This window comes from Podarcis bocagei (genome assembly GCF_964188305.1).
Source record: "Podarcis bocagei genome assembly, chromosome: 2".
NCBI lineage: Eukaryota > Metazoa > Chordata > Lepidosauria > Squamata > Lacertidae > Podarcis > Podarcis bocagei.
The window spans coordinates 3,038,192-3,060,169 of NC_138126.1; the positions used below are offsets into that span (position 1 = coordinate 3,038,192).

Here is a 21,978-nt window from a genome sequence, read left to right on the forward strand (position 1 = left end):
TATCTAACATTATATTATATCTGCTATTATACTTGTGAGACATGACCTTCATTTCTTTAAAGACCTGTCTATACAACTTTATATACAAATACCAGAACTTCACATGCACTCCATGCATTTAAGACTGATTTCCCATTATCTGAGTTCATTGATGGGAAGGAAAGTGAACTCTGAGAGAAATACGTCAAACACTCCATACATCTAAATGTTTTCTTCTCCCCTTTGAGAATCTGTAGAGGTTTCTTAAGCATCCCATTCTAACTGATGCACCGCTCTGGGACTTCCAGGTTGTCGCATCAGAGTTCAGTCGCCTGCCATGCACCCTCCGCAGCAGATCAGGTCCTGTGGTAAACTGGTCCCCAACCATTTGCCCCTCCCTCACCTGTCTTTGCTCTCCGGCCAGACCAGGTTTCTGGAGCAAGGCTGGCAGACCCTTTTACCTTTTCAGAAACAGGACGAAACAGAACTGGTAAGGCTGCCACCACTCCCTTGTCCCAGGGTTACCTTAAGCCACAGCTCAAGGGAGACGGCTGTGTTTCTTCGTTACCGGTTAACCCCAAACTACAAGTTGCTTCCACAAGCTTGCAGGTAGAAATTCTTTAGTAAGGCACAACCAAGAAGCATTGGATTTAGTAAGGCACAACCAAAAGCATTGGATTTAGCTATTTTCCCGGATAGGCACACACAATACAAGTGAAAGTTTCTTGCTTAAAATTTATTTTAAAACATAAAGAACATGCTAAAAAGCAGGCACATCTTTTGGTAGATTACAAGTAAAGAGAAAATAAAAACGTTGCAAAATATAGCTAGCTAATACTCACTTCTACACTCTAAGGCAAAGATAGGAGAGTTCAGAGTCCTTCAGAAATCCACATTCAGAGGTCTTAGGAAATCTTCATCACAAAAGAACGGCTGCTTAGGTGGAACATCAGCAGCCGGGCGATTTTGTGGATTGCAGAGCGCGCCTTCCCAGCCATTCTCAAGATCTTTTATCCCTAATTTGCACGTGGAATCAGATCCCCCAGGACAATCACCACTCTTGGTTACATTTGAATTCTCCAATGACCAGCTTGTGGGTTAATAATTTTAACTTCTGACAGCTGGGCCAATTAAGACTCCAGAGCCTAGATCAAAGTTGTTTCCTCCCTTTCTTGGAGCTTATGCAAATGCACCTCCTTTGGGCAATTAACAGGGAGATAACATCACCGGCTGGATATACATAACTTCCCTCACAGGTGCCAACCCTTCACATTATCCAGAGAATTCCTCTCCCATAGTAAACCTTTCACGCCCTTGGAGCCAACGGGTCTATGGGTTAAAGCAACAGGACCTAGTTCCCATAATTCTTGCTGGTTTCCCACAAGGCCTCACTCTCCGCTTGACCAAAGTACTAACTTTACTACAGGTGCCATGGGGGTGGGAGAGAGAGTGTGGGTATAGCCCCCCCATAAGGCTCTGGGGTTACTGGAACATCGGAGCACCCTGCCTAAAGTGGAAAGCTATAAAAATGTTGGGTGTTAACAAGAACTTGACTATGGGCCAGATGAGGAAGACACCCTCAACCAAAGTAGAGAAGGAGAAACAAGAGGAGAAAGAAAGAAAAAAATGACTTGATGGAGATTCTTGCTTTCAGAGTGAAATCAGCTTATGCAAAAGCAAATAAACTACCAGGAGTTTGATTGATTTTATGAAACTCAAGATCAAGAACTCCAAACACACTACCAGAAAAACTGATTACAATGCTCAAAATTGCTGAAGAAAAGAACCAGCTATAAGTTTCTGGCTGATGCGCTCAAGAAGAATTCAATTCCCTTTAGTTGAGAATTCCTGGAAGGGAACTTTTTTATGTACATAGGGAAGAAACAAAGATGGCAAGGGCCAATAAAAACAGAGGCATTCTAGAGGAAATATATTTTAAAAAAGAGCTGGGAGACGAGCTGGAGGAGGGAGATAGCTGATAAGGGGAAAGGGGACTTAAAACTGTTTAAAGGATTCAATGATGGATTTAAAATTGTTTTCATTGAATGTGAATGGTTTGAACAACAAAACCAAATGAAATAAAATTACACATATTTTCACAAGGAAACAACAACAAAAATGATTATTGGTAAATAAAGGACTAGGACAGGAATTCATATAAAACAAAGAAAAGAGGGGTGGTACTATATATGAATTCCAAACTGGACTCTAAACAGATCTTTAGAGGTGAAGAATTATTGCAGTGAAAGTGATGGTGAAGGAGAAAAAAATATTATTGGTAGGAGCTGACGCACCTAATGAGGAAAAAGAAAGATTTCTTCCAACTATTGGATGAAAGTATGTCTGAGGTTTATGTTGGAAATATAATTATTATGGGCGATTTTAATGGAGTAGTATCACTGGACTAAGACAGAACACTGCAGAAAGGTATCTCAAAAGAAGGCAAAATACCAAATACTTTTTTTGTAATTAATTATGTAATTAGGAAGAATTTATAAAGAGTTTGGGAAATGTATAAGGATTTGTTGGAAAAGAAAACATCTTTGTGGCTTTCAGCCAACCAGATGAATTATAACTAGGGAGAAAATTACTTTACTTAGGGTGATGCTCCTGAAGAAACCATTTCTTTTAGGGATAACTGGGTTAAATGTTCCATGAAGACAGATGAACGACAGCAGCAAAAGTACTTTATGCACAAAAATGGCAAAATCAAGAGATAGCTACACTTGATCAAGAGAGCGGCAGTTAAAAGTGATGGAATATGTCAAATTGGCAAATTTAACTATGAAAATAAGAGATCAAGACAGACATTAAGGAGGAGTAGAAACCTTTTGTTGAATATTTAAAGAATTTTTGTAAACATGTACAAACACAAGTAGGAGCTGAATGGAAAACAACAGTTGAAAACTTGCTGGAGAAGAGTGTGGAAAAGGTAAGGTGTAAATATCTGAAATATGCAGCAATTTAAAAATTCTATGGGGAAACCATGGAGAGGAAGTCAAGTATGAAATAAATGTGTATCTGGAAAGTATGTAGCAATTTGTAAATAAATTCCATATAAAAACAAATTGCATATAAAATTATATACATATAAGGTAATAGAAGAACTTCCCACACTCCTTCCATTCAAATCATTTCTGCTTTTTCAGTTTGTTGGTAGATTGTTGGGTTTCAACTCTTAAAGCTTCTCCTCCTTGTGAGTCCATTGATGTTTTGTAAGAACATCAGGATTGAAGAGCTATCTACACTCCATATAAGTGGTTTTTGCTCTGTGAGTTCAATGGTGTTTGCTAAGGTGTCCACTTCTATTGAAGCTCTTTCCAAACTCCATGCATTTAAATGGTTTCTCCCGTGTGAGTCCGTTGATGCTTTCTAAGCGTTCCACTCTCAGTGAAGCTCTTTCCACACTCCATGCATTTAAATGGTTTCTCACCTGTGAGTGCGTTGATGAATTCTAAGGTTTCCACTAGTAGTGAAGCTCTTTCCATATTCCATGCATTTAAATGGTTTCTCCCGTGTGACTCCGTTGATGAATTCTAAGGTGTCCACTCTGACTGAAGCTTTCCACACTACATGCATTTAGAATCATAGAATCATAGAGTTGGAAGAGACCACAAGGGCCATCGAGTCCAACCCCCTGCCAAGCAGGAAACAACATCAGAGCACTCCTGACATATGGTTGTCAAGCCTCTGCTTAAAGACCTCCAAAGGAGGAGACTCCACCACACTCCTTGGCAGCAAATTCCACTGTCAAACAGCTCTTACTGTCAGGAAGTTCTTCCTAATGTTTAGGTGGAATCTTCTTTCTTGTAGTTTGGATCCATTGCTACGTGTCCGCTTCTCTGGAGCAGCAGAAATGGTTTCTCCCCTGTGTGACTCCGTTGATGAATTCTAAGGTCTCCACTCTGACTGAAGCTCTTTCCACACTCCATGCACTTAAATGGTTTCTCCCCTGTGTGACTCCGCTGATGAATTCTAAGGTGCCCACTCTGACTGAAGCTCTTTCCACACTCCATGCATTTAAATGATTTCTCCCCTGTGTGACTCCGTTGATGAATTCTAAGGTCTCCACTCCGACTGAAGCTCTTTCCACACTCCATGCATTCAAATGGTTTGTCCCCCGTGTGACTCCGTTGATGAATTCTAAGGTATCCACTCTGAGCGAAACTCTTTCCACATTCCATGCATTCAAATGGTTTCTCCCCTGTGTGACTCCGTTGATGAATTCTAAGGTGTCCACTCTGACTGAAGCTCTTTCCACATTCCATGCATTTAAATGATTTCTCCCCTGTGTGACTCCGTTGATGAATTCTAAGGTTTCCACTCTGACTGAAGCTCTTTCCACACTCCATGCATTTAAATGATTTCTCCCCTGTGTGACTCCGTTGATGAATTCTAAGGTCTCCACTCTGACTGAAGCTCTTTCCACACTCCATGCATTTAAATGGTTTCTCCCCTGTGTGACTCCGTTGATGAATTCTAAGGTGTCCACTCTGACTGAAGCTCTTTCCACATTCCATGCATTTAAATGATTTCTCCCCTGTGTGACTCCGTTGATGAATTCTAAGGTGTCCACTCCCACTGAAGCTCTTTCCACATTCCATGCACTTAAATGGTTTCTCCCCCGTGTGACTCCGTTGATGAATTCTAAGGTTTCCACTCTGACTGAAGCTCTTTCCACACTCCATGCATTTAAATGATTTCTCCCCTGTGTGACTCCGTTGATGAATTCTAAGGTGTCCCCTCTGACTGAAGCTCTTTCCACACTCCATGCATTCAAATGGTTTCTCCCCTGTGTGACTCCATTGATGAATTCTAAGGTTTCCACTCTGACTGAAGCTCTTTCCACATTCCATGCACTTAAATGGTTTCTCCCCCGTGTGACTCCGTTGATGAATTCTAAGTTTTCCACGCTCAGTGAAGCTCTTTCCACACTCCATGCATTTAAATGGTTTCTCCCCCGTGTGAGTCCGTTGATGAATTCTAAGGTATCCACTCTGAGTGAAACTCTTTCCACATTCCATGCATTCAAATGGTTTCTCCCCCGTGTGAGTCCGTTGATGTTTTCCAAGTGTTCCACTGTCAGTGAAACTCTTCTCACACTCCATACTTTCAAAGTGTTTCTCCTCTCTCTTTTCACAATCCATGAATTTATATGGTTTCTTTGTTATTCCCATTGGACATGACCCTCCAGAATTTTGACTGCCTTCTCCATTGTCTTCTTTCAACAGGGAGGAACGGGGGAAAAGGAAACCTAGGAAGAGAACAAAGGAATATTACACACATCAATTAGCACCTGCTCTTATTTTGACATCTCGTACATTCTTTCCTGTCCTCCATATGAAATTTTTCGGAAAGACAGATGAAATAATGTTAAATAATGGTAATGCATCATCAGCCTTTCCTAACCATTAAGCATTAATGAAGCAGCATTATCTTAGAATACAGTTTAACTGTGGGCTTTACGTTTGATAAAAAATGGTTTATCACAGGAAAGGGAGCTGCTCTATGTTCTATGAAGCCAATATTCATCAGGGTCCTAAGTTCATCATGAAGTTCTTCATCCGCTGCACTATAATCCTCCACCCCTTGGGCCACATTTTGTCCCCTTCGACCTCTAGATGTTTATTAATCACCTGCAGAGTCCCTTTGGCCTCAGGAGGTCCATACTGACCATTTTGGGAGACCCATATATAAGTCTAGTGACAAGGCTTGGTGCTTGTGGCCGGTTGAAGGAGTGCTCAGTGGGACAATGTTCTTGGGGTTGGACCTCCATCTCTCAGCCTTGCATTCTTGAATGGAGAGAGCTGGAGATGCAGAAGGAAAGCAGCTGGAGCCTGACTGCTGGGAAGGCTAGATTGAGACACCAACCCCAATTATGATTTATAATAATTATATGCCACCGGGTCTCGCACCCGCCTCCTGACACTGGCTTATCTTAGCGGAGATTCCCTGTCCAGGCCTCTCTCACTGTTCTTCCTCCTTTGCCCTGGGTGGCCAAGGGCTTCCGGATATTCTAGCTCTGCTCCAACTGGGAATTATTTATTAAATTGTTATACCTCTCTTCATCTGAATATCATAAGATAAAAATATGTGTTACACTGAAAAAGGTGAGTATTAAAGGTGAATAACACTGGCCAGAGTGGTGCATCCTCTGGTCATCTCCCGCTTGGACTACTGCAATGCGCTCTACGTGGGGCTACCTTTGAAGGTGACTCGGAAACTACAACTAATCCAGAATGCGGCAGCTAGACTGGTGACTGGCAGCGGCCGCCAATACCATATAACACCGGTCTTGAAAGACCTACATTGGCTCCCAGTACGTTTCCGAGCACAATTCCAAGTGTTGGTGCTGACCTTTAAAGCCCTAAACGGCCTCGGTCCAGTATACCTGAAGGAGCGTCTCCACCCCCATCATTATGCCCGGACGCTGAGGTCCAGCGCCGAGGGCCTTCTGGCGGTTCCCTCATTGCGAGAAGCAAAGCTACAGGGAACCAGGTAGAGGGCCTTCTCGGTAATGGTGCCCGCCCTGTGGAACGCCCTTCCAGCAGATGTCAAAGCGATAAACAACTACCTGACATTCAGAAGACATCTTAAGGCAGCCCTGTTCAGGGAAGTTTTTAACGTGTGATATCTTACTGTATTTTTGGTTTCTATGGAAGCCACCCAGAGTGGCTGGGGAGGCCCAGCCAGATGGGCGGGGTATAAATAACAAATTATAATTATAATTATAATTATAATTATAATTATAATTATAATTATTATTATGATTGTTGGAAAGAAAAGAAAGAAGAAGGAAACCCGTGGTGTGTCCTCCTGAATGTAATATAATAATATTAATAATAATAATAATAATAATAATAATAATAATAATAATAATAATAATGTGTAAAGAAGAAACCAATCTTCAAATCAGTTTCATATTCCCTGGCTGTATTTCTCTGCCATGATTGTGACTCAGAATCTTAGCCACACTTTATTCTAGAATATCACCTGGATCTCTTTGTAATAGGAGCCAGACATCCCTGGGATTTCATCCAGACATTCCTTTAGTGTGGGCAGCAGCAGCGGAGGAAGGAAGGAATTAACATTGGGGGCAAACCACTTCCTTCAGAAGGTCTTCCCCAGCGGCCAGCAGGGTTGATAAACTGCTCAGTGTGGACACCTTGGCTTTATAGTGTTAGGGTCTGGATACCAATCATAATCCCTTGGAAATGTCTCAAGAACCCTTAAGATCCAGTTCCACCAACTCCCAAGTAACACTGCGCCCTAGAGGAACCTTCTGTGCTGAGTTGAGGCATCTCTTGTGGAGTTTGGAACTGACAAGGTTAAAACTCCGTGGTGTCCTGTATCTGGATCTGGGAGGAGCTGGGAGGAGCTCGATGCAGAGAAGTGCATCACAGGATGTTGTTCTGACGCTCTTCAGATCTGTCTCTGCAACGGACAGAGAAGCAGCTCAGCTTAGAAGCTGCTGTGAGTGTGCTTTTGGAAAGCAGAGAGAAACGGCCGAAGTTTCCGATGGTGTCTGATGGATTTATTACTCTGTAAATAAAGCTACTGGAGATAAGAACGGACTGTCTTTGGACTTGATTTATCCCTTTATCTCACACGGAAGCAGGACCGCTGCTACTCTGCATTTCTTTGGCCAGGTCAGCAGAGCCTACGCCGAGGAAGAGCTGCCTGGACCCAAAGATTTATTTCCGCAAAGGTTATGGAAGTTCCGTGTTTCCTGACAAGTGTGAGAAGGGAGGAAGACTGCCAGCTTTGAGTTGCTGTGATCTCCTGCCAGGAAGGGCAGTGAGGAATGCTGGTGATCGGAGCCAAGAGCCAAGAGAGACGGCTGCTTTGGAGGACCAGCTGGCTGGCAGAGTGAGTACGTTTGAAGCCCTGGGGGGAGGAGATGGCTGCTGCTCAGGCACAGCAGGGCCATGAGAGCTTCAATATCCCCTTTGAAAGGCTCAATGGAGCCAATTGGGAGGACTGGTCCAAACACATGTATTATTGGCTGGAAGGAAAGCAGCTGTGGGAATGCACGCAGGCCGATCCAGTCGTGGCCGGGCCCAATGCAGCAGCTGCAGATGTGGAGAGGGCTGCAGCGACGGCAAAGAAAGACAAGAAGGCCATGTCCCATGTGGTGATGGCGATTGAAGCGTCACAGCTCCCACATATTGATGGCTTACGTACCTGTCATCAGATTTGGTCTGCTCTGACTAGAATACATCAGAGGACCACAGCTGGGGCAAAGATCCAAGTGATACGTTCTCTGTTTGAGAAGAGGCTGTCCCAAGGGGAACCGATAAGGGATCGCATTGCTCAGATGATGACTATCTTCAGTAAGCTGCGTCAGCTCAATGTGCCCTTCCCAGATGAACTTAAGGCTTATACGCTTTTAAGCTCTTTGGACAGGAGTTATGAGAACTTGGTTCTAACGATGGAAACGATGCCGCCGCAGGATCTTACGATCGAATATATTAGCGGACGCTTGATTGACGTAGAATCAAAGCGGCAGAGGGCTGTGAAAGAGGACACAGGCTGCACCCCAAGAAGGAGGGGGGGCAGCAGCCAGGAGTGGTGAGGACTGTGTGAGAGCCTTTGTTTCCAAGAGATGCTATCGGTGTGGTAGCAACACACACTTGGTCCGCAATTGTCCACTAGAGGCGCAGGATGGTGCCAAGGACACCGGCCGGCGTGGAACGTCAACAAAGCAAGTTCCCAGAGCCAGACATGGGAAAGCTGCAGGCCAGGAGAAAAACAAAGACAAGGCGTCTTTTCACCTCACAGCTGCGATGGTGTCTCTGGGAAAAGACAAAAGTCTCAGTCGAGGGGAGGCTGCAACCATGGCAACCAGGAAGGACACTTGCAGAAGCCCCGGTGTGGGTGCGAGCAGCACCATGGCAACTTTGGAAGACAGCCAGAGAGGCACTTTATCTTTCGTGGTGGACTCAGGTGCTACTCACAATCTCGTGAATTCACGGGAGCTCCTGAGAAACTGCAAGACAGTTAAAACTGAACGTTATGTTCACTTAGCGGATGGGTCTCGGAGACCAATGACTGAATCTGGGTCTTTATATTGTTCTTTTCTAGATTGTGAGGTGCAAGCTTTTTTTGTTCCAGAGCTTGCCCACTCTCTTTTGAGTGTGTCAGCATTAATGGCTATTGGATTCGATGGTTTGTTCTCTAACAATTTGTGTTCCTTTTACAGGGATGGGAAGAAGATCTACAGTGTTGAGAGGAAAGACAGGCTCTTTCTGGTGGAGATGCCTATTGAAAATGGGGTTGGTGGAAAAATGGGACTGGTGGAAAATGGGGCTAGTGGAGAGTCCATTGAAGATGCACAAGTGCAGTGTGCAAACATCCCACCACACAATGATTGTATTCACATGTGGCACAGGAAATTTGGACACGCGGGGTGGTCGCTTGTGAGAAAAGCCGCAGAGAACACAATTGGGTGTAGGTTCAAGGCATGCGGCAGATACCTAGATTGTCAAGCCTGTAAGCAATCGAAGGTCACAACATGCACATACCCCAGGTCAGAGAGGAGAACCAGCAAACCCTTTGAGTTGGTGCATGCAGATTTATCAGGTCCCATGCCAACACCTTCTTTAGCTGGGTCTAAATGGATTCTGGTTCTGATTGACGATTTTTCTAGACATACTTGGTTTTTCTCACTGAGACAGAAGTCAGAAGCAGCTGCACTGATCAGAGATTGGATCACAGCGGTAGAGCTCCGGTTCTCTACCAGGGTGATTTCCTTTCAATCTGATCGCGGGGGGGGGGAGTTCACAGGTTCTGCGCTGCAATCGTTTTTCAGGCAGAAAGGTATCAGTCATCGATTGACGGCCCCCTGCTCTCCGCAACAGAATGGGGTTGCAGAGAGAAAATTTCGCACACTACAGGAATCTGCAAACGCAATGCTGGCAGATTCAGGGTTGCCACAGCGCTTTTGGGCTGAAAGTTATAAGACAGCATGCTTTCTGCAGAATCGGGTGTACAATTCCAGTGTAGGCAACACACCGTTTTTCTTGTTGCATCAGAAGAAGCCGAAGGTGCACTACTTCCACGTTTTTGGATGTCAGGCTTGGGTTCTCATTCCAAAGGCCATGCGCAGAAAGGGTGAGCCAAGGTCTAGGAAGATGATCTTTGTAGGCTATGAGCCGGGTTCAAAGGCGTGGCGTTTCGCATACCCTACTGGCAACCAGTCTAAGCTGGACCGTCTAGAGGGGTTGGGAGCTGGGGGCACTGTTATACAGTGGTTTCGCTCCTTTCTCCTGGGCCGTGTTCAGAAAGTGGTGGTGGGGGATGAGTGTTCAGACCCTTGGGCCCTCACTTGTGGGGTGCCTCAGGGTTCCGTCCTCTCCCCCATGCTTTTTAACATCTATATGAAGCCGCTGGGAGAGATCATCAGGGGGTTTGGGCTGGGTGTTCATCAATATGCAGATGATACCCAGCTCTACCTTTCTTTCAAATCAGAACCAGTGAAGGCGGTGAAGGTCCTGTGTGAGTGCCTGGAGGCGGTTGGAGGATGGATGGCGGCTAATGGATTGAAGTTGAATCCTGACAAGACAGAAGTACTGTTTTTGGGGGACAGGAGGCGGGCAGGTGTGGAGGACTCCCTGGTCCTGAATGGGGTAACTGTGCCCCTGAAGGACCAGGTGCGTAGCCTGGGAGTCATTTTGGACTCACAGCTGTCCATGGAGGCACAGGTCACTTCTGTATCCAGGGCAGCTGTCTACCAACTCCACCTGGTACGCAGGCTGAGACCCTACCTGCCCGCTGACTGTCTGGCCAGAGTGGTGCATGCTCTAGTTATCTCCCGCTTGGACTACTGCAATGCGCTCTACGTGGGGCTACCTTTGAAGGTGACTTGGAAACTACAGCTAATCCAGAATGCGGCAGCTAGACTGGTGACTGGGGGCGGCCGCCGAGACCACATAACACCGGTCTTGAAAGACCTACATTGGCTCCCAGTACGTTTCCGAGCACAATTCAAAGTGTTGGTGTTGACCTTTAAAGCCCTAAACGGCTTCGGCCCAGTATACCTGAAGGAGCGTCTCCACCCCCATCGTTCTGCCCGGACACTGAGGTCCAGCGCCGAGGGCCTTCTGGCGGTTCCCTCATTATTATTATTATAAGCTGCTCATTAGCGGCAGTGCTGAGTTTTGCGAGCAGAGTGGGTGGAAACGTCTTCACGGGAACCCGGATGTTCTGTCAGACTCAGATGAGGAGGAGGAGGACGAGGCTGAACCTGTTGCTGAGGTGCACGGTCCACAGCCACAGAGTCCAGAGTTGGGTTCTCCAAGGGAGAGGCTCCGTATCTCTCCAAAAGGGAGTCCCAGGACCCCTCCACAGGTTTCTGTCAAGTCTGAGCCAAGGAGTGAGCCATCCTCACCAGCAGAACCAGCTGTACGCCCGAAATGGCGCAGCAGGTCAGAGGAGGAGGTTTCTGACACAGGGGATGATCCAGGTGAATCAGGTGCAGTTCCAGAATTCACGCTGAGGAGATCAGCAAGATCAACGAAAGGAAAGCCACCTGAAAGGTATGAAGCCACTAGTGTTTGGGTTGGTGTGGCTAGGTGTGAACCTGAATCCTTTGAGGATGTTCAGAAGTTGCCTCAGGAAGAAGCTAGCAAATGGCATGAGGCGATGCAGAAGGAGATGAACTCAATGGAGTCTCTTGGTGTGTTCTCACTCACACAGCTACCGGCTAACCAGCGAGCTGTTAGCTGCAGATGGGTTTACTGACTTGAACCCACAGAAGCAGGAGAACCACAGTATAAAGCGAGTTTGGTGGCCCGAGGATTCACACAGAAAAAGGGTGTCCACTTCACAGAGGTCTATTCGCCGACCTCGAGAGCAGAGACTCTGAGAACGCTTTTAGCGATAGCAGCACAGAGAGGTTGGAAGGTGAACCATTTTGATGTAGATGTCGCCTACCTGAACTCAGGTCTCTAGGAGGAGTTGTACATGCTTCCTCCTCCAGGGTTTGAAGTCAGTGAGCCAGGCGTTGTGTGGCGGTTGCACAAATCCATCTATGGATTACGCCAATCTGCCAGGAATTGGAAGATGTGTCTACATGAAGCCTTAGAAAAGCTAGGTTTTAAGAGATCTCTTGCAGACAGTTGTCTTTACATTAGAGATTCAGGCTTGAAACAGCAAGTGGTGCAGGTGTTTGTTGATGATTTGTTGATCATGGCACAGACAGGTGAACAGGTGGAGAAGTTTGCTAAAGAGCTTAGAAAACGGTTCAAGCTGAAGCAGCTTGGAGATGTCAAGTCTTACCTAGGTGTCCAGATAGCGAGGACTGAGGATGGAAGCTTCTTGCTTTGCCAGAAAGGTAAGATTGAACAGTTGCTTGAGAAGTTCAGGATGAGTGATTGTGCAGGAGTGAGAAGTCCTATGGAGACTAGTTTTGTGAAGGACAGCCAGCAAGTAGAACGCGCTGAGTTCGAAAATACTGAAATGTTTCAATCAGCTCTAGGGAGTTTGTTGTATTTGTCCCAGTGGAGAAGACCAGACATAGCATTTGCTGTCAATCTGCTCAGTAGAGAGGCTTCAAGTCCTAGCATACAAGCCTGGAATGGTATCAAGAGAGTTCTGAGGTATTTGCAGGAAACCAAAGACTTTTGTCTTAGGTTGCCAGCACAAGGAGAAGTCAAACTGACTTGCTTTGTGGATTCGGATTGGGCTAATCTTGAGGACCGCAAATCAGTGTCAGGCTTAGTGGTGAAGTTTGGGGACTCAATAGTGGGGTGGAGGTCCCGGAAGCAAAGTCTCATAGTGCTTTCATCTACTGAAGCTGAGTTCAGTGCGCTATCAGAGGTTTGCAGAGAGCTGGAGTTCTATGTGTGTTTGGTCGAGGAAATCTGTGGAGAGAATTGTCTGCCTGTTGTGGTGCATGAAGACAATCAACCATGCCTCAAATTGGCTGAGACAGGGCAGTTCAAGGCGAGGACCAAACATTTGGACATACGTTTCCGGAATGTATGTCAGAGCATTCGTGAGGGGCTAGTTGCTCTGAAATACTGTCCCTCAACCAAGAACCTCGCTGATGGTTTCACAAAACCTTAACCTTCCAGAAGCACGAGGAGTTCTGTGAGGGTCTGTGTATGGGGAAAGCATTGTTGGCTATTGTCTCCAGATGCAGGACAAGAGGGGGTGTGGAGTTTGGAACTGACAAGGTTAAAACTCCGTGGTGTCCTGTATCTGGATCTGGGAGGAGCTGGGAGGAGCTCGATGCAGAGAAGTGCGTCACAGGATGTTGTTCTGACGCTCTTCAGATCTGTCTCTGCAACGGACAGAGAAGCAGCTCAGCTTAGAAGCTGCTGTGAGTGTGCTTTTGGAAAGCACAGAGAAATGGCCGAAGTTTCCGATGGTGTCTGATGGATTTATTACCCTGTAAATAAAGCTACTGGAGATAAGAAAGGACTGTCTCTGGACTTGATTTATCCCTTTATCTCACACGGAAGCAGGACCGCTGCTACTCTGCATTTCTTTGGCCAGGTCAGCAGAGCCTACGCCGAGGAAGCGCTGCCTGGACCCAAAGATTTATTTCCGCAAATCTCTGGTCCTCCAGTTGTGGTTGGACTCAAAGTACCACCTGCCCAAGCAAGGATGGCCCATGGCCAGGGAGGATGGGAGTCTTATCTGGGGGGACACACTTTCCCCTTTCCCCCCCTCCTCTGAAAATGTGGAATGGGGGAGGTGGGGCACATTGACGCAAGGGGGACATTGACACACCAATAATATTTCAATATCAAGAGATGATATTTGTGTCGCGACATCACCCAAATGTGCCTCTGTATGTGTGAGTAGAAGAGTTGCGACTGCGCTGGCCGCCAGTTAGCCGTTGGCGTTTGAAGAGAGTAGGTGTGTTTTTAGCACGACCATCTAAAAATTATGTGAAATGTAAAAGTGTTCCAACACTTTTTTACGTCATTTAGTTAAGATTTAAAAATACCAAAGGTAAGTTATTCCACTCAGTAATCAGGATTACAGGTGATTTTCAAATAAGTTCAGTGGCTTTATTAACAATTGTTAGATTTTTGAAAATGTCCGTTGGCGCACTTTGATACACTAAGGGTTAGCGCCTCCAGTAATGGCTGAATTCCTCTGATCGGGAGGAACTTGCTTTGTGGAAATCTGGGTCTGGCCGCCACGGCGAAGGCAGAGACCCACTAAAAATCACAGGCGGAAGAAGCCTGTGAACGTGGGATTCGGCTGGCACCTTTTGCGCCTCCTCTACTCGCAGGGAAACCTGTTTTCGGGGAACTGGAGCGACGGGTGAGTGGCACGGTGCTTCGAATTGACTGCTTCTTTCACTGAGTGAAGCCGCATTGCTATTGCTGGAGAGCGCTGACTTTTTCCTGTGGACAATTTGATTCTAAAACAATTACCCGTGAGTAGAACGGAAAATTGGATCTTTAAACGTCTTAATTTGGCACCGAAACGGGGAGGTTTCAAAAAGGAAGTCCGCCTCCCCTTTTTGTAAATAGACTGAAGCATAGAGGCTGCAAGTCTTGGAAAGCCTTCCGTAAAGGATTAAACTTCCATCGGTTAAAATCACTAAACCCCCCTTGGAAGCAGGAGAAGAGGGGGAAAATTTTGGATCGTGTAAGCCTGCAGGAGAGAGTGAAGAAAGTCAAATTACCACCGCTCTGAACCTGGAAACGGTCTGCTAGTAAGACCGACGTTTTGGAATTGCCCATTGAATCTGAATAGATCGTTCGTTGACAGCTAGTTAAATAAGAGAAATACATTGTTTCCATTGTCTCCCTCTGCGTTTAAAAAGGAGTAAAAGTAACTGAAAATTGAAACTAACTTTATTGCTTGAACTGTGCTTAAAAGGATTGATACAAATATAAATTGTTTCCCTCTAGAAGAAGCTTTTGAAATTGTTACATGAGTTGAGCTGGGGGGATCTCCAGCTGCAAGATAAAAAACTGTGAGAATCTGGGACTGACCTTGGATTGTTAAGAATGTTGACAGAAGAAGCCTTAGTGGTTGCATTATGTAAGATAAATGACTCACTGGAACAGCTCCATAAGAAGACGGATGTGATGACTATAAAAATTGATAACTTGGGACAAAAAGTGACTAATTTTGGACAAAAAGCGAACATTAATACAGAAACTATTCAGGAATCGATACAGGGATCTACTTTGACATGGCAAATTGTAGAGAAGGCGGGGGAGAAAGTTGTCGTTGTTGAACCTAAAATAGCACAAGTGGACAGGGAGAGAGCCCCAGCCTTACAGATGTAATTTGATGACTATAAGTTGATGCCTTTTATGACTGAATTTAGGGAAAGTCAGATTTTGAGGATTGGAGCCCCGCTTGGACTGGAGAAGGAAAGTTGGATAGATCCCTTCATGCAGGGATTTATTGACCTCTGGGACCTGGACTTGGGTCAGGAGGAGATTGGAGTTGTGGGGACCTCCAGATTTAGAGGAACTTTGAAATACGTCCTGAAATATCTTTGGGATCTTAGTTTTAACTATGGAGATTTGGCTGAGATGTCAAGAAGGAATAAAAACATTGCTAGGTGGGAATTTCCCCGAGATCTACTCTTCAGCATCAAAGGAAGGAAAATAAGAACAAGATCAGCAGAAGACAAAGCAAAGTGCATGTATAAATATGAAGAAGACTTGCAGAAGGGACTTGGAAAAGAGTTAAGAGCCTCGGACAGAAGATCACCAGGTTGATGGACTATATGGAATTGACGGAGATGACTGGCAGGGTCCGAGACCAGGGAGAGGAGACGGTGGGAGAAGATTGGAAAAAGTTTAAAGTTTATCTATGGAAATACAGTGGTGCCCCGCAAGACGAATGCCTCGCAAGACGGAAAACTCGCTAGACAAAAGAGTTTTCCATTTTGGAGTTGCTTCGCAAAACGAATTTCCTACGGGCTTGCTTCGCAAGACGAAAATGTCTTGCGAGTTCCTGCGGGGTTTTTTTCCTTTCCCCCCTTTTTCTAAGCCGCAAAGCCACTTATCCGCTAAGCCGTCAATGGGCTTGCTTCGCAAGACGAAAAAACCGCAAGACGAAGAGACTCGCGGAACGGATTCTTTTCATCTTGCGAGGCACCACTGTAATGTAAAATTAATGAGTGTTAGGAAAATGTTGGAATGAAATTATATGGCTTTAGTAGAAATGTTATAAGGAATTAAGCATAAATACGTATTTTAGTATTAATGGAAAATAAGGTTAAAATATGTTGAGATAACTATATGACAGAAAATAGAGAAAGATGGAAAGGACTTGCTGAAATAATTTATAGAAATGGGAGGTGAGAGGAGGTCGATGAAACTAGGGAATGAAAGAGAGGGTATTGAGATGGTATGATGTGTGTTCTTTTTGAATTGTTGTTGTTGTTGTTTTGTTTAATGTGTTAATGTTGTGTTGTGTATTGTTTATATATTGTATTGTATTGTTTTTTCTTTCTTTTGTTTTTCTTTTTTTTCTTTTCTTCTCTCTTTTTTGTAAGGTTTAAAAGTAATAAATATTATTTAAAAATAAAAGATTTAAAAATACCAAAGGTAAGTTATTCCACTCAGTAATCAGGATTACAGGTGATTTTCAAATAAGTTCAGTGGCTTTATTAACAATTGTTAGATTTTTGAAAATGTCCGTTGGGGCACTTTGATACACTAAGACATTGGGACGCATTGATATGTATAAAAGTGCCCCGCTTAGTGTACAATAAACTCTAAACTCATTAAATTTGAAAAGAAAAAACCTGTTGTTTACTAAATATAATATGATTTCAAGGATGTTGTTTTACGGTTGCCAAAACCAAATTTCCCAAAGGGAACATCATCTCTTTATACTTTTTCTATTGACTTATGTGGATATAATGTGTAACAGAAGCCAAGTGTTAAGTACCGTATTTTTCGCCCCATAGGACTGTCACGGCTAAAATGGCCGCTGTTTCTTTAATGCGAATAAAGCGGGGTCAGCATGACTCAGCGGTCTGCACCAAGTTGTATATATAAGTGAGAAATGTTAGTTTGTTGCTGAGGCTGGTGTTTGGGTTAGTTGGTTGGTTGGTGCTGGTGTGTATAGTTATTCAGTCGTGTTTTGCACAAAGACTTTTAAGAATAAAACTCGGCAAGAATATTCTCGTGGACTCTTTTTGTGCCGACAAGGAGACTGAGGAGACAAAGGGAGGTCAGAACCCTTTCCTTCTTTTTTTTTGCTTTTTACAAACACTGACAGGTTATGGGCCCAGTGTTTCTGAGCATCTGCAGAGTGCAAAACGACTGACAGCATCTCAGCAGGGAGCTGGTGAGTCCTGGTGGTGTACGAAGCCAGTGGCTGTGCGTTGGAGCAGTTGGTGGCAAGCTGTAACTGTCTGCAGTGACGCTGGAGCGGCTAGGATCTGAGGATCAAGAAAGCACTCAGCGTCGGCTACTGGAACAGTTTGAACTGCTAGAGGACCACAGTAGGTGACTCACAGAGCGGCTACACCAGTTGCAGAGTCAGGCGGGACCTGAGGGTCAACAGAGGCAGCAGCTAGAAGCCGGTGAGTGCCAGCCAGGACCATCCAGTTGGACTCTAAAGAGAGAGTCAGGAGAGATTGCTGGAGGCTCTACAGAAGGGGCTCAGCAAGCACCAGCAGAGATGGCAGATTTCCAGTCTTCCCAAGTTGTAAATATTGGGGGAGGCATCCCTTTTGAACTTCTCTCAGAAAACAACTGGCTGAGTTGGTCAATTAAAATGCAGCAGTTGTTAAGGAGAGATGGACTATGGGACTGTGTTGAAACTGAGGTTTTGAGACGGGACTCTGCTGAGAAAAAACGGCTGGGTGAAAGGGCCCGTGCCCAAATTATGCTGTGTTTGAGCAACTCTCAGTTATTGCATGTAGCAAATGCCAGCACAGTGTTTGAGTGCTGGAATTTATTAAGGGCAATGCATGTCAGAGAAACTGCCGGAACTATCATTTCTCTGACCAGGCTGTTCAGGACTGTTATGAAGGAAGGTGAGAGTTTGGCAACTCATCTTCAAACGCTGAATACTCTGTTTCTTCAACTACAGCAGAGAGGTAAGCGTTATGATGAGACTGACCAAACCTACATTATCCTTTCAAGTTTGCCTGAAAGCTGGTTGCCCGTGATTAACAGCATGGAGAGTATGCGTCCCCAAGATCTGACCCTTGAGTATGTGGTTGGCAGATTGACCGAAGAAGCAGAAAGCAGGTCAGATAAACAGGCTGAACTGCAAGAGCAGAGGAGTTACAGTCGAGGGGGTCAGCAGCAGAATCTGCCAATGGAGCAACGTCAAGGTTTGGACTTGGCCATGGCGGTGAGGAGGTGCTATAGATGCAACCAACCCGGGCATCTCCAACGTCAATGCAGGGCAAGACTTCCAGGAGACGACATGGAGCAGAGACAGCAATCGACGCAGAAACGTAAGCAGAAGGGGTTCTCTTCAGGGAAGAAGAACACACGTTGACAAAACTGGGTTTATGTATATACTGTATGTATGCATTGTTTCTGTTGGGGTTTTTCGCATTTAAGAAACAGAAGGGGTGTCACGGCTAAAATGGCCGCTGTTTCTTTAATGCGAATAAAGCTGGGTCAGCATGAAATGTTAGTTTGTTGCTGAGGCTGGTGTTTGGGTTAGTTGGTTGGTTGGTTGGTTGGTTGGTGCTGGTGTGTATAGTTATTCAGTCGTGTTTTGCACAAAGACTTTTAAGAATAAAACTCTGCAAGAATATTCTCGTGGACTCTTTTTCTGCCGACAAGGAGACTGAGGAGACAAAGGGAGGTCAGAACCCTTTCCTTTTTTTTTTTTTTTTTTTTTTTTTGCTTTTTACAAACACTGACAAGGACGCACTTTTCCCCCTCCAAAAATGAAGGGGAAATGTGTGTGCGTCCTATGGGGCGAATGCAGGCTTTCGCTGAAGCCTGGAGAGCGAGAGGGGTCGCTCTCGCTCTCCAGGCGTCACGCAGATCTCCGCAAGACGTAGGAGGAACCCGCGCTGGGCTCCCACGGCTTGCGGAGAGTTGCCTGTATGCTGAAGCCTGGGCATATCCCCGCTATAACACACAAGTTCTAATTAAATCCTAGTATTTACTATACCTAAACATTGAGCACCACAGACTACTACTAATAATAGTAATAATAATTTATTATTTATACCCTGCCCATCTGGCTGAGTTTCCCCAGCCACTCTGGGTGGCTCCCAATCGAGTGTTAAAAACAGTAAAGCATGAAATATTAAAAACTCCCTAAACAGGGCTGCCTTCAGATGTCTTTTAAAAATAAGATAGCTGCTTAATTTCTTGACATCTGATGGGAGGGCATTCCACAGGGCAAGCGCCACTACTCAGAAGGCCCTCTGTCTGGTTCCCTGTAACCTCACTTCTTGCAATGAGGGAACCACCAGAAGGCCCTTGGAGCTGGACCTCAGTGTCCAGGCAGAACGATGGGGGTGGAGACGCTCCTTCAGGTATACAGGACTGAGGCCGTTTAGGGCTTGAAAGGTCAGCACCAACACTTTGAATTGTGCCCGGAAACGTACTCAAATATTCCTCTGCAGTAAAGGAGGCAAATGGAAGCCTTCCCATTGTCTTTGTGCTTACAAATACTGTGTTAAGGAGGGATGAACAGGGTGAGCCTGTGACCTGGATTCAGGAACTAAAGTATTTGCCATCACAAAAGAATGGCCAGGCTGCCCAGATAATGCAGTTAGTGACCATTAACAGGTATCCTTGGGGACAGGTTTTCTGCTGTAGACTGCCTCCTGTGATGTATTCCTGCTGTAGAAAGTCTCCTTCTGTATGATATGGGGGGGGGTCTTGGGTGGGCAATTTGAAAAGACTATATAAGGCCTTGCACACCTCCCTCCTGGTTGTGGTGAGGGGGGGACACTGTTGCAATAAAGACCAGGCTTACTAGCCGCTTTGCTTCTCCGTATTCTCTGCTTGGTCTCTGTTATTTTCTCCTACCTATATGGAACCCACTTAAGGACTATATGGGCTCTTGGATACCCCATAAGGGGAAAGGAGCAGGTTTTCCTTACAACAAAGGTCGTAAGACTATGTTTGGTTGGCACACTTATTTATGGCAGGATAAAACTAAAACACACAAGAGCTCTATGAATCAGGTTATTCAGAAAATCCTTTTTACAGTATGGGATAAATATAATAATCTGCTGGAAAGAAAAACACCTCTTTGGCTTCCACCCACAAAAGCAACAGCTTTTTAAAAAATGCAATAAGGAAGAAGCAATGGGCAACTTACAGAGATCTTTTGGACTTTTCGGAAGAAGAAATAAAACTGAATAAACAGGATGAGGAGGGAGTTGTGGTGGCGGATTGGTTTCAATACCATCAAATCATCTTGTTTGGACAAGATAAAGGGAGAGGCTCACAGTTTGAAAGAGATATTATTGCGAGGAAAGAGAAGTGTTTCCCAAATTTCAGGTAGAAAACTGTCCAATCTGAAGAAGTGTGCATGCACACGAAAGCTTATCCCCAGAACAAGCTCAGCTGGTCTCTTGGGGTCCCAGCCAGGCCCCCCACGACCCCAGGGAGAATGGGGGGCCTCAGCCCCACCCCCAGCCCTGCTTGGGGTCCTCATTCCCCTTCCCGCCAAGGCCTCCGGGGGGGGCAGGGCAGCTGAGCATCTCTCGGCCCCCCAGGAAAGAGAAAGGGGAGTCTGGCGGTGCTGCTGCTGCCCAGGAGATCTTGCAGGTCTTGGGTCCCCCCTTCCCCCCTGGATCGGGGCCCCTGTCGACGGGCCCCAGGGAGGGCGCTTTCCTTGCGGGGGGGTCTCTTCGTCCTCCTCCCCCCCTTCTCTCCCCCTTTACCTCTTGGTCCTCCGCCTCCCTGGCTCCGGATTAGTCCGCTTTCCTTGTCTGCAATAGAAAGGGCGGCGGCGACGGGGGGGGGCTCTCCAGTGACGCCCCTCCTCCCCTTTCCTGGCAACTTCCGGCACATTCAGCAGCGACACTTCCGGTTCCTTTTGGGATGCGCTTGCCCCTAGAGCTACGTCCATAGAGCAGCCTCTCCCTGTGTTGTGATGGGAAGAGGACGGGACGGCGCTGCCTCTGGGGGCTCCATGGGGACCTGGCCCCCCTCCTTCCTCCTCCCCACAGCAGGGGGGCGAGATGGCGGCCGGGGGGGGGCATCATATCTGGGGGGGACCTGGGTTTGCGGGGAGAGAAGGACGTGGTTCTCAATCTGCAAAGAGGGAGGCTGGGAGGGGAGAGGCTGAGTGAGGAGGGAAGGGCTGCCCCTCCCCCTGTGGGTCAGGAGAGTGGGGGAGGGGCTGAGCCGGGGAAGCCAGGGGGGTCCCTCCCCCCCCCCAGCCCAGGGGGGTCCTCTGTGAAGGCCAGAGGTGGACCCAGCCTCGGGGGTGGGGTGGGAAGAGACATGGGGCTGCCTGAGAGAGAAGGGGCGCTTCCTCTCCTCTCCCCCCAGGCTCTCCTGCGCCCAGAGACCCCCTTGGCCCTGCAGGGAGAGGGTGGGGTCCCCTTCCGCCATGAGAGGAGTGCAATGGGGTTGTGAGGGGGGGGGAGAGAGAGAGAGACCCCTTTCTGCTCCCCTCCCAAGAGGGTCCCCGTCGTGTCTCTGAGGGGCGAGAGAGGAGGAGCCCCTCCCCCCGCTGCAATGGGGTTGTGAGGGGGGGGAGAGAGACCCCTTTCTGGGAGAGACCCCTTTCTGCCCCCCTCCCAAGAGGATCCCCGTCGTGTCTCTGAGGGGCGAGAGAGGAGGAGCCCCTCCCCCCGCTGCAAGGGGGTTGTGAGGGGGGGGGAGAGAGAGACCCCTTTCTGCCCCCCTCCCAAGAGGGTCCCCCTTGTGTCTCTGAGGGGCGAGAGAGGAGGAGCCCCTCCCCCCGCTGCTGCTTCCCCTCAACGACTTTTCCCGCCTTTTCCCAACTTCCCGCCCTTCGGGATCTGAGCCTCGCCTCAGTTTCAGGCGCCGAGGAGGCAGATTCCCCGGGATCCCTGCTTCCTGAGGGGATTTCTTCTCATTCGCCCTGATTTCTGCTCAT

At 46.6% G+C, this 21,978-nt stretch overlaps 2 protein-coding genes across 2 annotated transcripts in view; both read right to left on the reverse strand.

The window, feature by feature from the left end:
• LOC308580918 (uncharacterized protein) overlaps positions 1-21,978 on the reverse strand; it is a 161,170-nt gene that overhangs the window by 106,157 nt on the left and 33,035 nt on the right. The gene's annotated exons all lie outside the window — the stretch shown is intronic.
• Positions 1,574-20,867, reverse strand: LOC308580855 (uncharacterized protein). Its single transcript, XM_081183090.1, has 2 exons — positions 20,792-20,867; positions 1,574-5,233 (listed from the first exon to the last, which is right to left on the reverse strand). Exon 2 carries the CDS (start codon positions 5,154-5,156, stop codon positions 3,768-3,770), a length of 1,389 nt encoding a protein of 462 aa, XP_081039216.1. The 5' UTR covers positions 5,157-5,233; positions 20,792-20,867; the 3' UTR covers positions 1,574-3,767.